Consider the following 16,386-nt stretch of genomic DNA (forward strand, 5'->3'; position numbering starts at 1 on the left):
GTATAAAAACAGGGAGGGGGACAAAACGTAAGAGACTCGTTAATATGGAGAACAAACTGAGGGTTGCTGGAGGGGTTGTCGGGGGGGGGGGGGGCAGGGAGATGGTCAGAATTTAGCTCTGACACTTACTGGTTATATAACCTAAGCTAATTACTAAGCCTCTAGAGGCCTTGTTCCCTCGCCCACCTCGGGGAGGGTGGTCAACATTGCATCACATGACAGGGCTGATGTGATTAATAACTTACATAACATGGCAAGGACTCACCAAGCGGTAGAAAATGGGAAAGCTAGTTACTACCATGTCTACCCATGCTGCCACCCACCTCCCATTATTTTGGCAACACCTAAGAGAAAAAAGGCCTTTCCGGTCACTGGTTTATCACCATTGCCTCCACCCTCCACCCTCTTCTGGTTTTCAAGGAACCTCCATTGCCAATTACACATCTTCATCCAAAACTCTGGGCTAGAGCTAGAAAACCAACCATCATCAGCACAAAAAGCCCAAGAAACCCAAAGCTTAAGGAACACCCTCCCCTCCCCTGCCCTGCACCCCACCAAAGGGAGGCTAAGACCCAAAGGGAAAGTATCAGTACCCCAGGTCTGGGTGAGGACCAAACCAGAAATGTTCATGTGCTTCGCACAGAGGCTGCTTCCCTCCCATTCAAGCAAGAGGAACGAGAGCTTTCTTGGGAACCTTCAGGAGCGCAGGAGACGTTCCAGGTTCTATGTTCCATATGGCACCACAAAAGTTGGGCAGACGCCGGCCACCATACGTATGGCACTTCCTGACGATTAACATGAACAGAAGTTCAGCATAATGGGGCGCCAGCAACGGACAAACCTCCTGGGGAGGGTTCTCATGGAGTTCATGAAGACCATGCCTGGGGGCTCTCTCCAGAGGTCAGAGCAGAGCCAGGGTCTGGAAGGAAGTGGAGAAGCTGAGGGACACTCTGCCAGACCGAGGGCTCAAAGTTCAGCAGCCCTAAGCTCGCCGACTCAGTCATGTCAGCCCTCATCCCTGAGCTGTGAGCGACAGTGAGAATAAGGCAGCCTCTACCATTCGCACGAGACAAGCTTGGGGTCGGTGTGCCGGAAGGCTTACTCTGCTATTTTCACCAATCCTCACCTCAAAGAGGTCCGAGGTCCGTATGGTAATGGCCATTTTGCAAATGAGGAAAGGGAGAATGAGAAAGATAAAGAAACCTGCCCAAGGTCCTGACGAGAAGGTGACATCTGTAAACAAATCATTATTGAGCGCCTGCTGGGTGCCAGGGCTATTCTGGGCTTTGGAGACACAGTGGCAAACAAGACAGTGTCTACTCGGATTTTTGTGGAGAAGGGAGATATGAATAAACATCTCAGATTCCAAAGTCCCCTGGTGCCTAATGGGGACAGGAAAAAATAGCCATCACGAAGCCAGCCTGTCTCTCTGAAATTCTGGGCATCAAGAATGGAAACAGAGCCCCAATCACTATCCAGTGGATTCAACAAAGTACAGGCACTGGGGCCCAACAGCCTTGGTTTAAATTCTGCCAATTCCACTTACTAGCTGCATGACCTTGGTCAAGTTATTAACTTCTCTGAGCCTCAGTTTCCTCATTTGTAAAATGCAGATGATCTACCCATCCAATAAGGCTTGCAAAAATGCAATAAAATATTAATATGCGTAGGGTAGTCCAGGCTATAAAACCCGATAAATATTAGTTTACTAGTATGAGTATTGTTAGATTATTGTTGTAGATGCTGTTGCTACTGTCAGTCACCAGAAAGAGAAGGGACTCCAGGCAGCTAATGGTACCAAGATTGGCAGCTCACATCCACACAATTAGCCCCTAAATTCCCTCTCACTTGCCTTCTCTGATGTGCATCAAGTGACATTACTTCTCTGCACACCCAAAGAACCCCTCCAGACTGTCCTTAAAGCAGATTATAGACTCTGAGGACAGGGATGTTTCAGCTTCAAAGCCCAGATGCCCAAGACGGTGATGTGGATCCAGGGAGGAAAAGGGAGGCAGCTGGTCCCAAACCAAAGACAAGACCAGAGCCATCCAGCTCCTAGGCTGTTGCTGCAGAGGCTGATGGGTTACCACATACCATGTGCTCCATACAGATACTGATCTCGCCGTCACTGTAGAATGCGCCATAGAAGCCCACGATGTATGGGGAGTTGCACTCATGTAGAACCTGCAGCTCCCTTATGATCTGGTTCCGGATTGCAGGTTTGATCTCCAGGTGAATTAGCTGGGGAAAGAAAAGTGGGAGGAAGAGATGTTTTAAAAACATACGGATGGATGAATGAAAGCCTTCTTAAATGCTTAAGCTCTTACAGGTGGGAGGAGAGGACACAGGCACGTTTTAACAAGTCTCTGCCCGACCAAAGCACTCAGTGCCAACCTGCCATGGCAGGTAATGGTACGGGAGGAGCCATAATGAGGGGAGGACGGCTGTGCCTCCGCTCCTAGGAGCCAAGAGTGAGGAAGGGGGGGCTCACCCCTCCCAAGCACAAAGCTGAAAGGAGCATTTCCTCTAAAAGGAGCCGGGAAGCCGAGAGAGGAAGACAAAGCAGCCTGAGGAGCCGGCTGGCACTCGGGGGCTGTAGAAGTGGAGGGGTAGGAAGGACTGAGAGTGCGGACCCAAGCTGCCCGGGGAGCTTCCCTTGACTTCAGGAGCCTGATGTGGTTGAGATTTGGCCAGGGCCTCAGGTGCCACCCATGTCCCTCTCATGTTGCCCCTTGTTTCCTCCGGGCAGACAGGGGACAGACACAACAAACATAGGAAATGGTTGCTGAATGAGATGAAGCTTCCAGAAAGGGCCGCCGACAAGGAGTGAGTGTCAGAGGACATGGAAACCAGGGGTTATCAGCATGGGCTGGAGTGACCAGTGAAAGCTAGACAAGAGGCGGGCCATGAAGACGGGCGCTGTTTGAAAAGATGGAAGGAGCAGCCTGAGCAAAAATACGTGGACGGAAGTAAGCGTGGTGTGCCGGAGAACACAGAAGGGCCGGGCCTCGCTGGAGCAGGGGCTGTGTGCAGAAAGGGGAGTCCAGCTCGGACACTGCCTGCCACGGAGGGGAGCGGAGATGCTCCCTGCAGGACGGTGAGGGGGAAGCAGCGGTAGGGCCGGGGCCAGGCAAACAACTTGAAAGCAGGGTCTGGTGCATCGCCGGGGCTGCCTAAATGCAAGCAGCTTCTGCTGCACCAGATAATGGCAAACAGGCACCCTTGCATTCTTTCCAAAGCACGCAGAAAGCTCGCAAAGGTCACTTGCTGTTATTTTCCAGTCTGGGGATGGGGATAAATACCCTAACACACCATCAGTGTGTTTATCCTATAATCTGATAGATGACAGGAGCTCAAAATTCAAACAGCACAACAAGGTACTGAGTGAAAAATCCATCTTCCTTCCACCCTTGTCCCCAGACCCCCGATCTTCCAAGAGAGAATGCAATCACCTATTCACCAAGTGAATTCACCTAATCACCAACCTGATTCAGTACTTTTTTCTTTCTTTTTATTTTTTGAGTGGCCTCACCTTTCTGGCCATGACCAGGCCAGACGGCTTATGGGAGACCTTGAACACCACACCACCGTTGCCGGCGCCCAGCTCGCTGATCTTCTCAAAGTCGTCATCCTTCAATTCCCCGACCTTCTGCTTCTGGGTAAGAAAGGCCTCCAGGCGCTTCCGTTGCTGCTCATCGAGCTCCAGCTCCTCCAGCTTCTTCTGCAAGGCCTCCAGGTTGGTCCTGTCCCAAAGAGGGAACATGAGTCAGAACCGGCATCAGAGAGGCCCCCCAGAGGAGCACCTGTGCTATGGCGAGCACTAGCTCTGGGGCCGGACTGGAGAACGAATGGAGGGACTCCACGGGAGGGTTCCAGGTGCTGCGGCCCCGCTCCCTTCACTATGCCACCAGCCACCACTCCCTGTCACTACTCCTCACCGACACCTTTCACCTCTCAAGGCCTCTGTTTCCTCATTTGTAAAACGAGGCCTCGCTCACTATGCTGCAAGTCTACAGAAGGAACCGAAGAATCTGCTAATATCCAAAACGAGCCACCTTCATTTGCTTTAAAATCCCAGTTCCGGGGCGCCTGGGAGGCTCAGCTGATTGAGCGTCTGACTTTGGCTCAGGTCATGATCTCACATTTGGTGGGTTCGAGCCCTGCCTCGGGTTCTGTGCTGACAGCTGAGAGCCCAGAGCCTGCTTTGGATTCTGTCTCCCTCTCTCTCTGCCCATCCCCTGCTCGTGCTCGGTCTCTCAAAAATAAATAAATATTAAAAAAAAAAAAAAAATGAAAACCCCAATTCCCAAAGCCCCACTAGGGTTGGATTATTAAGTTAGCACCACATACAAAATAAAATCTATTTCCTAAAAGCACTAAACTGAAATCAAACCAAACTATCACAACAGACTCTATATGGTAACAGCAAAAACCCTCCTCTCTAATGTGATCAGGTCCGGAACCAGGTTAATCAAAACAAAGCAAAGAATCATAAAAATACCTACCTAAAATTTTTATTTTTGCATATAATATACATATAAAGGTGCATTTATTCACCCATCTTCTAATGTAGGCGGGGCAAGGCCCTCTCTTTGAGTAAGAGTCCGCTAGTAAGAGCCCGGTGGCATCTTCCTCACATGAACCAGCAAACAATACATCGTCGATCACTTCCAATTCCTGAGTCCTCAGAGTAAAAATGTAGCCACTTAGTAATATCAAAATAAAATTGTAAGAGTTTTATGATTTCCCTCAATTTTAATGCTCATCTAATTTGACAGTAATGTGTTTTAGTGAGTTGGACTTATTTAGTCTTTCCATGGCTTGTAATTAGTGTTCAAAGCCGGGGGGGGGGGGGGGTTCCACTTCATTTGCAGTCATATTTCACCAGTTTATCTGATACTGAAGTATGTTACTTAATTGCAATGCCAGCCACAACCGAACAAACGATGCTGGGAACAGATGCTGGGAACACTCTGGTTCTGGGTAAGCACATAATTCAGCCAGTGGGTGCCGAGGCGAGTGGGCAAGGCAGAGAGCAGCCTGCTTAGCTGTGCATTCAGCAGGCTGGTGGGCAGTATGGGTTGTTTTACAGAGAACGAAAAAACATTCATTATTCCTGGGGGGATTTATAAAAACAGGGTGGTAAAGAGAGCGTCCACGGTGGTTCATTTGATTAGTCCCAGTCTAAACAAACAACATGGCGACAAGATAGGGCATCATTACACATCAGAAGGTTGGTGCCCAACCCCCAACATACACACTGTTTCTGAGCTTCAAGGGCAGGAGTAAGCATCATCTTCTACTCTTCGCTCACCCTCTGTTCCAACTCTCAAGAAGGCAGGGAGGTTGAGACCTACTGCCTCCCCAGTCTATGGAAAGATCCAATACTGCCTTACAAGTAACTGTACATGGGGCCACAGAGCACACAAGGCTGATTTCACCAAGTTTCCTCCCTGGGCAGCTCTCAGGGAAGAATGGATGGTGCCATGGACTGAACTGCATCTCCCTAAAATTCCTGCTGAAGCACTAACCCCCAATGTAATCATGTTTAGAGACAGGACATTTAGGAGGTAATTAAGGTTAAGTAAGGTCATATGGGTGGAGTCCTAATCAGATAGGACTGGTGACCAGAAGAAGAGAGGTGACCTCCTTGCCTCCGTGCACACGCCAAGGAAAGGCCGTGTGAGGACACCAAGAGAAGATGGCTGTCCGCAAGTCCGGAAGAGGGACCTCGCCAGAGCCCGACCGTGCTGGCACCCTCACCTTGGTCTTCCAGCCTCCAGAACCATGAAAAAATAAATTTCTGTTGTTTAAGCCAACCAGTCTATGACATTTTGTTATGCAGCCCAAACAGACTAAAACAGCTGGCAATTTTCTCATCCTGCTTAAAGGCTCAACTAAGCTGCCCCGTCTGTCGGGGTAGGGACCCAGAACAAGCATGGCTGCAAGGGCACGGTGCCACCTTCAGGTTTCCTTTCTCTGAGGTCTGTCCACAGAGGAACCCATCAAAGACAACATTTAGAGACACATGTCAAACACAGACAGACCGTCACAGCTAAAACTTCGATGAGGTTACAGCTGCCTGTAGGGCTCAGGAGTCAGGCTGGAAATGCAGCCTCCAAAGGCTTCTGTGAGGCAGGAACGCTGAGCAGGATGAGGAAGAGGGAAGGACCGAATGGAAGGAAACCACTCTCGTCACAACACTGCCCGTACTCTGTTTTGCACTTGCTAATACATTTCAGCCACAACCCTACAATTACAACAGATAGCAAACTCAAGCACAGGCAGGTGAAGTGATTTGTCCAAGGTCACACAGCTAGTGAGCAAGGACTGAAACCTGGGCAGAGAGAATCTCTAATCTTATGCTGCACTACCTCTTCAAAAAGTTCAACACCTGCAAGGGAGGGCACTTGCAGACGTGGGTAGGGTCCCAGTGTGGGACATGTGCCATACCAGCGCTCGCTCATACATGAAGACAGTATACCTATGCAAAGAGTCCTTCACGCCAGATGCAATCCTCCCCGCACATCAAGCTGAACACTGCCTTGCAAGTAACAGTGGCCACAAGAAACCCCATCCATCTGGCAAAGAAAAAGAGGAAATGTTGACTCTGCTCATTTTCCTGACTCTCTGTAGAATTAAGTAATTCTCCCACCTTCAGGAAGAAAAACTAAATCTTGGCTTCCTCCTTCTTCGACCTTCTATGCTCTCCTGCCTAACCACCTACCCTACCAGCTAAGGAACTGGCTCCTGATTCATGCTTTCAGAAGGCTATGCCACACCAAAGGCTGTGCGCTGTGGTGGCAAGACTTTCCTGATGACTTGGGGGGGGGGGGGGGTAGGGAATGGTGTTGCCAAGCTACCAAGCCATTAGTAATCAGCAATCCCGGACTCTTATCCCCTAGTAGTCAACAACTAGCTGTGTGACCATGGACCCGTCATTTAACTTTGACACATCTCAAGTTTTCTCGTCTGTAAAATGGAGTAACAACTCCATGCTTCCTTAACCAGGGGAGAATCGAAACAGAAAACGAATGGGAAGGAACAATGGAATTTTCACACACTTGTAAACTAATGTTAGGCAAGTGCCGGTAGGCTGGAAGACGAGGAGCCACCGCCAAGGCAGCCACCGTGGAATCCAGAAATGACTGCCTTTCCTTTAACAACTCTTAAATCCCTTGAAAAGTTTTTTTAAAGAACTGTTGCCGAGGGGCGCCTGGGTGGCTCAGTCGGTTAAGCGGCCGACTTCAGCTCAGGTCATGATCTCACGGTCCGTGAGTTCGAGCCCTGCGTCGGGCTCTGTGTTGACAGCTCAGAGCCTGGAGCCTGTTTCAGATTCTGTGTCTCCCTCTCTCTCTGCCCCTGCCCCATTCATGCTCTGTCTCTCTGTCTCAAAAATAAATAAACGTTAAAAAAAAAAAAAAAATTATGGGGCGCCTGGGTGGCTCAATCGGTTGAGCCTCTGACTTCAGCTCAGGGCATGATCTCACGGTCCGTGAGTTCGAGCCCCGCGTCGGGCTCTGGGCTGATGGCTCAGAGCCTGGAGCCTGCTTCCGATTCTGTGTCTCCCTCTCTCTCTGCCCCTGCCCCGTTCATGCTCTGTCTCTCTCTGTCTCAAAAATATATAAAACGTTAAAAAAAAATTAAAAAAAAAAAAAAAAAAAAAAAAAAAAGAACTGTTGCCGAGGATGAAAGACCAAGGATTTTATCTGAAGGTGAAAGGAAAATCCTGGCATCAAAATGGCTTTCAGTACTCATTAAAAAGAAATCCATCAATAATGTAACATTCTTTAGTATTGCTTCCTCCTGCACAGGGACTCAATGGTGTTCAACAAGGCTCATTTCTGCCCCGCCCCACCCCAAGGCAAAATGTTTCAAGCAAAGGAAATAGGAAGAGAGGGGCCACAAATCGCCAAATCTCAGAGGGCAAGACCTGTCTCCTTCACAATCTTTGGTTTTAACTGAAATCAGCAAATTGAGAAGTACAGATTGAGAAAGGAACCTGGAGCCCAGAACAAGAACTATCTGACACACACGGGACCAGCAGTGACATCTGACCCCCATCACCCTGTTGACCACAGCAGAGAGAAAATGACACACGGTCACGTGCATTCCACACCACGGCTGTCTTACAGTAAACACAAGTCTGTCGAGATACAAGATTATAGGTTTGAAATGGGAATGCAGAGAAGAGCAAGGAATGTGGAAAAAAACAAGGGCTGTCATTTGTGCTCTGAAAACTCCAGGGAGGCACAATGCAGTGGGTGGAGAGGGATGATCCTATGGGCCAGAACATCTCCTTCTCTCATCCCACCCATCTGCTGCGCCTAACTGCACCGCCACAACTGGAATCTTGCATTTGTGGCTCAGTGGTTTAAATCAGGAAGCAGGACAATGTAGCACAAGGAGGGAAAGGTAAAGACCTCCTGATCCAACCCATTTCAAAGGTGAGTAAACGGAGGCCCAGGTCTCTCAGCTCCTAGAACAGAGCTTCGTTCAAGACCTCACACTGCCTTCCCCGACCCTGATGGTCACTGAAATGGGAAGGGGGGAGGAGGTGACGTCTAGACAAAGGAATGGGGTCTTCAAATGGCCACACACCAAACAGAAATGAGCCAAGTAGCACACAAATGCTGGCCTGTCACCAACCTGAGCCTTGCTCTAGCCCTGGGTGGCAGGCCCTGCCTTGGCCAGGAAGGAGCACGGAGAGAAGAGCAGAGGGTGACCATCAATCACTGAGCTGGAGGAAAGAAAGGGTCCCGGTACCAGCAGGCGGGTGTCCTCAGAGAGCCCAGGGCGTTGGGAAGTTCTCTGTCCCCTGTGGCATCTGGCAGATAGGAACACTACCGGGGCAGGGAAAGAATAGGGAAGACAGGAGACCTAAGCTGAGGGGGAACAGCACCAAGAGACAAACACTGCAATCCCTCAATTCTCACCCTATATCACTCCCATCTATGAGGTCTTGGGCAAGCTACCACCCTTCTGGTCCTCAGTTTCCACACCCATTAAAAAAAAGGGGGGGGGGGCAGTGTGGTTGTCTGGTTATCTCTGAGATCCAAGCCTGGGCACGTGACAGCCAGCTGAGGAAGTACAAAGACTGAGGGTGCGTTCAGGTTGAAAAGCTGAGGATCTTCAAAAGAAGGGAGATGGGAGGGAAAAAAGAGAACTGGTCTTAGGTTCTCTATACAGTCAAACCCTGGACAGCGGGGATGTGGGGGTTACAAAGAGCGGAAGAGAGGAAGAAAGAAGAATGGGCCTGACAGAGGAAGGCAGAGGGGCCAAAGGCACAGCTAACCACTTTCCAGACTCCAGCCTCGGCCAGCCCATCTGTGGTAGGGAGTGCAGTTTAGGCCAGCCCCAAACAACAAGGTGGAGAAGAGGCTCTATACCCTTACACCTCAACCCTGCAGGCCATGCTGGGAAGGGCTGCTCAACTAACTAGGCAATAAAACTCTAGGTCATTAAAAAAAATGTGTTCTTCTGCATCTAGGTAAAACAAAAACAAAAACAAAAACAAAAACAGAAACAAAAAAATGGGGCAAAACTCGTCTATGCAGTTATAAAGTAGAAAAGTGAACACCCTTTGGAGTGGGGAGCAGTAACTAAGAGACACGTGATGACTAATTTTAGGTGGCAGGGCCACAGTGCTAAGGTATGTGGTCAAACTTGATTTGGAATGTTTCTACTAAAGTGGGGTTTTGGGGGCGGGGGGAGTTGGAAATTGGTGAACTTTGAGTAAACTGGTGAACTTTGAGTAAAGCAGCAGATTACTCTCCATAATGTGAATGGGCCTCACTCAGTCAGTTTAAGGCCTTAAGAACAAAGACTGACCTCCCCAGAGAAGGAATTCTGTCAGCAGGCTGCCTCTGGACTCCCAACTTCAAGTCTTCCACGGACCTCCAGCCTAGGCTTCCACAATCACATAAGCCAATCCCTTTACAAGTTCCGGTCAGGTCAGTGTCTGTCTGGCTCCTCTCTCTCTCAATGCCCATCTCTTCCTCTGTCTATATACGTGTATCTTAGATACTGTGATCAGATTTCTTTTTATCCTTTTCCTCCTTGCATCTCAGTTTAAATTTCTTTCTTTCTTTTTTTTTCCAGTGTGGATAATTTCTTTCAACCTATCTTCAGGGTCACTGATTCTTTCCTCAGTTCCCTCTGGTCTGCTGATACACCTGTTGACCTTTGATACCGTGTTTTTAAATTTTTCTAGCATTTCCACTCGATTCCATTTTTAGTTTCCATCTCTTCTGAAACTCCTCATTTGTTCTCGCAGGTCGTCCATAAATGATGGTTATTTTAAAGCTCCGATTCACCGGAGTCTAGTTCTGTTATCGGCCTTATCTCTTGCAGGTTGTTTTTTCTCTCGTGATTCTTTGTGCATTTTAATATTGCATTGAGTGGTGCATCATAATAGAAGACTAAGGACTGAGGGAAATGGTCTTTATGCTTAGAAATGGGTGCATTCTTCGGTCATGCTGTATTAGTCAGAAATGGAGCTAGGTTTGGGTTTTCTTGTGAATGCTGGTAATTTCAGTGCACCACAGGCTGCAAGTTTCTCGAGCAATGGGTTTTGTCTTGTGCTGAGAGTGGAGCCTGAGCTGCAGAGGTTTTTTTTTTTTCCCCTTCAGTGTTCCCACGCCTCCCTCAGCTTTGAACCGTCCCATGATGCCTGGCCACAGAGTGGGGTCCTTCTCCATGCTCTTGCTCCTCCCCTAGGGGTGGACTGCTATCACTCGTACATAATAGTCTCATGGGATCTCTATGACCACCTTTGATTTACCATCACATCACTGGCTGAAGGTGCCCTTAACTGTGTATTCCTCCTGCTGCTTTCCTAAGGGCCTTCTAGGTGTCAAAATGCATGCATCCCCAGAGAAGGCCTGGGAAGATAAAACAGTCAGTATAGTCTTAAAGGAAAAAGCAGTCCACACGTACTGCTGGACACGAAGTAACGACGCGAAGTAACGACCAGGGCCTCAAACTGTACATGGCACAAGCCAGACACTGTGCCTGTGGTAGCCATAGGAAGGTTCTCTCTTGTCCTGGTCTTGAACAGGCCCTGTGAACATGGACTTCCCCTCCTCTCCATGGCAACCAAAACTCTGCCTTGCATCTGTGGCAGTTCTTGGGCAGGGGAAAGTTTCCTATTCCTCCTCCGGCTTAGACCTCTGCTTCATGTTGGTGTTGAACCCAGCTTTGGGCTTAGATTCTTAGGCAGCTGTGGGAAGACGCGCTTCAGTACAGCCATTCTCTCGCCCGGTTCGTAATGTGCTTCACTGAATTTAGCACAAGTATTTTTTTCCCTTTTCCTTGAGGCTGGCTGCTAATGTAAATCAATTCTTGGCCACCTACTCTTCTCTGCTTGCTGACAGATGTATAGGTGAGCAAAGCCTCACAGTCGTTGCTCTTGAAAGCAGCCCCCAGACCCAGGGCCAGTGACACAGGCAGGAAATCAGCGGCTTCTGGGTCAGCACAAGGCTGGTCTTTCATAAAGGGACATAAAACTACCAGAAAGAAAAACAAACAGACAAACAAACCACGCATGTGGCTGCCATATAATATACTCCATGCTTAATAAGCGCGAGGGCTTTGGGAGTCAGACATGGGTTCAACTCTGAAAGTTACTTGGTCTGTGAACTATTCACTCACTTCCCCTCAATTTTTCTCATAGGTAAAATAGGCAAGTTAAACTACGCGGTCTTTAAAGTCCTTTTCAATGCTAGAAGTCTCTAATCCTAACATCAGATTCGTCCTGTAGTATTCCAAGGACTGAACTCTGCAGCTAAGTCCCAGGGCCAGGCATCTCCACAAACACTGGCCATTTTCCCATTCTGCTTTTTAAAAATTTTTTTAACGTTTCTTTATTTTTGAGAGAGAGAGAGAGAGAGAGTGAGTTGAGTCCGTGGGGAGGGGGGTTGCAGAGAGAGGGAGACAGATAATCTGAAGCAGGCCCCAGCCTGTGAGCTGTCAGCACAGAGCCTGATGTGGGACTCAAACTCATGAACCGTGAGATCATGACCTGAGCCGAAGTTGAAGGCTTAACCAACTGAGCCACCCAGGTGTCCCTCACTGCCTTTTTTTTAAGTTTATTTATTTATTTTGAGAGAGAAAGAGAAAGAAAGAGAGCGCATGCCAGAGGGGGAGAGACAGAATCCCAAGCAGGCTCTGTGCCATAGGCGCTGAATCCACATGGGGCTCGATCTCACGAACCATGAGATCATGACCTGAGCTGAAATCAAGAGTCGGACACTTAACCAACTGAGCCACCCAGTCGTCCCATCACTGCTTTCTCCTTTGAGACTATACTGCTCTATCTTCCCAGGCCTTTTCTGAGAATACATGCATTTTGACACCAGAAGGCCCTAAGTGTGGCAGCAAGAGGCATACAGACAGCTAAGGGCTCTTTAAGCCAATTATGTGATGCTAAATAAAAGGCTGTTGTGGATGGGGTGCCTAACTGGTTCAGTCAAAAGAGCAGGCAACTCCTGATCTCAGGGTTGTGAGTTCAAGCACCACAGTGAGTGTAGAGCTTACTTACAAAAAAATAAAAATAAAAAATGGGGTTTCTGGGTGGCTCAGCCGGTTAACCGTCCAACTTCAGCTCAGGTCACAATCTCATGATTCATGGGTTGGAGCCCCACGTCGGGCTCTGTGCTGACAGCTCAGAGCCTGAAGGCTGCTTCGGATTCTGTGTCTCCCTCTCTCTCTGCCCCTCCCTCACTCCCCCCTACCTCCCTCTCTCTCAAAAATAAACATTAAAAAAATTATAAAAAAAAAAAAACGTTGTAGTGGAGATTACATAAGCGTGTAATGCAAAAAAATGTTGGAATCATCTGAAGGGCTTAACAAGTAGTTAATACTGTTATGCTGTCGGCAGCTAATTACTGGTTAGCAAGGGTAACATTTGATTTGATAGTGCTCACTACTGATTTACTAAGGACCCGTAGTATGACAGGCATTCTGAGCAATGTAGAGGAGCCCCTTTGGTCTCCTAACAACACCATGATGTGATCACCACTGCCAGCCCCATTCTGATGAAACTCCTATATCCGTATGTTTTCATGCAATAAATCAATAGCCTGGCAAAAATGTACAATGTAGTTAAATACTGCCTTTGTGGCCTTTCACTGGTTTCGCGGCCACTCCCAACAAAGACTGTGGGGCAAAAACTGTCTTGCAGTTCCCCTGATTTTCTCAGACACTGACAGCTCCGTAGTTCAGGAGATGCCGGCCTAACCACACTGAGTTTTGTAGGGGCGGGAGACCAGAGATGGGCTAGAATGATACGTAAGATTTAGATAGCAAAAAAAGGAGAAAGGGCATTCTAACATGGTCTACTCTGTAGAAAATGATATAGAATAGGGATTAAAAATATTATAAGCAAACAATGTTAGAGGAATAGAACTTAAAACGAGAGTCAGGACAAGTGTTTCTCTTCAACGTCACCTTAAATCAAGTGGCTTCCAGGCCAATCAACAAATGTTTCTCAAAGTCAAGAAAACAGGTTTAAATAATTTTTTAAAAAAGATAAATATGGGAGCCTGGCTGGCTCAGTCAATAGATCATGTGACTCTTGATCGTGGCATAAGTTCGGGCCCCAAAACGGATAGGAATCATACTTAAAAAAAAAAATCACATATTCCTATCCTTAAAAAACAAAAACATAAGCAAAATAATAATAACAACAACAGGCAATACCCCCCTGCCCCTGGAATCAAACAGGCTTCCGAAATTATACAAACTGCCTTCCCCTGGCATGTTTCTGTAGAGAGTCACGCTGAAAAACACACGCAGGCACACACCCACACAGAGGAACCTCTGGAGTGGCAGGACCACCCACTCAGGCAGACTCTTCTTAAATATTGAACAACATCCTGGATCGGAGAGGGGGTGTCATATTGTTGCTTGAAACAACTGACAGACTATGCTTTCTTCTGCTCCAGTGGACAAAATTTGTTTCATATTAGCCATATATGAATTAATTCCTAAAGGATCAGTCTTCCAGAGAAGTACCAAAAAAATTAAAAAAAAAAAGAGAGAGAGAGAAAGTGATGAAATCTGGAGGCAGATGGGAAAGAAAAAAGAGAAAATGAAGGACAGAAAGGAGTATCACCTTTACCTGAGGGGGAAAGAGGTACGTAAGAACTGTCTGATAAAGAATGAAATGTAAATGTAGTTGAGATGAGCTTCTTAAATGCTGGCCATGTTATACCCACTAACTTAGTCCTCACAACAACATTAAAAACTAGGTATTTTGTTCCCATGTTACAGAAATGGAGATGGAGGCCAGCAGCAATTAAGACTAGGGCTGGAACTCCAAAACTTACCTTCTCTCCATACCACAAGCCAAAGATCACATGTCCTTCCAACAAATCGCCCACCCGATCAACCCTAACACAGGTGTGTACCCTTTAGTGACCGATTCCTTTGAAGCAAAGAACTGTGCTGTACTAAAAGGTCCCAGGAAAGACAACAAATCTACCCAACGAGGAATTCCTTTCAGAGGGAACATCCAAGGCCGATATATTTTGAATGGGACAGGAAGGGAAGAGAAAGGACACGGCCCAGGTGAAGCACACTGGTAGAGGCAGTAAAAATTTGGGTGGCCATAAGAGACCCAGGGGCCTACTGAGGGAGGCAGGGTGGAGAGGAGGCAGCAGAGAGTACTGAAAGCGAGAAAATACCATAGACAACCCAAGTGGAACATCCAATAAGTGTGTGGTCACCCTCAGAAAAATCAAAGGGAGCCCTGGGCCTGGTGGTGGCCACACAATGGGTGTGTTCCTGAAAGGACAAGTTGGTTGATCGTGACCTTGTAAAGACGATGTATCTGACCCCAGATTTTGAGACGCTGATATAGAGAAAGACCTTTCAGAAACTGCCTGTGTAGTAATGGCCAATGCTGCTCTGGGAATCAGCAGTGTGAGTTGTTCTTGAACGAGAGAAAAGGTACAGGACCCGATGCGGCCATCATCCTAGACCTCATAACCCAGAGCCATGAGGAAACTCGAGTCCCCAAGGCAAAAAAGGAAGAGAGCCAATGCTCAGAAGCACAGCTAAGGCAGGAAGATAAATTCAGAAGAAACAGCATTCAAAATGCATCTCCAATTCTAGTCCACATGGAGAAATCATCAATTCTCCAAACCTGTTCTTTCCTTAAGCACATGAACAACATGTCTATTACAGCTTGGCCCCTCTCTTTGATCCAAGTACACACTAGAGGGGTCAGCAAACCTCACCTCTTGGCATACATCATCTCCGAGAAAAATCATACTCCCCACATCACCATCTGGCAATGCTCAGGGAACCCTGCAGGACCATGACTAGAAGTCCATACAAGTGCTCACCTTGTAGAAAACTACTAGTTAGGTCCTCAAATTAATAGCAGTTGGCCTGGTAGGGTCAAAATGTACCTGGCAGAAGTAAAATCACAGACCAGAGGGAAAACTTAATTAAAACCAAAACCCACAGTGCTTGTTTCTGTCTTCTGAAAGGAGGGACGGGGGCGGGGGGTTGGTTAAGTGTTTGTGTTAACAAACCCCCTTCACAGCAAGGGCTACCAGAGGACCAGAAGGCTTGCCGACAGTTTAAAAGGGCCTGATCCTCAGCCATGGCATAGGCAGGAGCAGATCTGAACAGCACATAGGGGTGGAGCTGGAGAAATGATTTAGGCTGCAGAATAAGCTGGGAGAAGCCTGTTTGAAGAGTGTCTGTAAAGTAGCAAAGGAGGAAAGAAGGCACTGGGGCAAAGATCATTTAAAACCAAAGATATCTAACGCCATAAGATTTTAAGCTGTCTTTATTGCTATAATGTAACACACCCTCCCTACCCCAGACCTTCAATCCAATCTGCATTGCACGAAAATAGCTTTTTGTATGTTTCATTCTTGTTGTTTGGTGAAAATCAGGAAAAAAGGGGCCGAATTCCAAGCTGATTCAACACAGAGCAAGAGAAAAAAAAAAAAAAAAAACACAGAAAGGGAAACATGGGTCCTACAGAAGCACAAGTGACCATGAGAATGGAAACCTGCAGGACCACTTCAATCTAGAGGAGGGCAGGGGACGGGGAAGTTGGGTAGACATCTGGCTGATACCCATTTACGCCCACAGCTGTGAAAATGCAATGCAGATTATTCATAGAGCACCCACTGTGTGACAGGCACAATCTGTGCTAAAGGCTAAGAAGGTGCAGATGAGGAAGACTGGGTCCCTGCCCTCACCAGGCTTCGTGTGTGTGTGTGTGTGTGTGTGTGTGTGTGTGTAAGAAAGAGACAAGGAGACAAAAATGTAGAGATGAAAGAAAGAAAGAGACAGGTATCACAGTGCAAGCCAAACACAGGGAAGGATACTAACAAGCAGAGCAGTGAGTAAGGTAAGGGAGAT

General features: G+C 47.6%; 1 protein-coding gene across 1 annotated transcript in view; it reads right to left on the bottom strand.

Moving 5' to 3' along the window:
• The window catches only part of MAP2K1 (mitogen-activated protein kinase kinase 1), a 79,946-nt gene that overhangs the window by 37,937 nt on the left and 25,623 nt on the right, over positions 1–16,386 (bottom strand). The window contains exons 2-3 of the mRNA XM_042941652.1: positions 3,533–3,743; positions 2,095–2,241 (exon numbers count right to left, since the gene is read on the bottom strand). Coding sequence (XP_042797586.1) covers positions 2,095–2,241; positions 3,533–3,743 — 358 coding nt within the window. The remainder of the gene's footprint in view (positions 1–2,094; positions 2,242–3,532; positions 3,744–16,386) is intronic.

This window comes from Panthera leo, chromosome B3 (assembly GCF_018350215.1).
Source record: "Panthera leo isolate Ple1 chromosome B3, P.leo_Ple1_pat1.1, whole genome shotgun sequence".
Lineage (NCBI taxonomy): Eukaryota > Metazoa > Chordata > Mammalia > Carnivora > Felidae > Panthera > Panthera leo.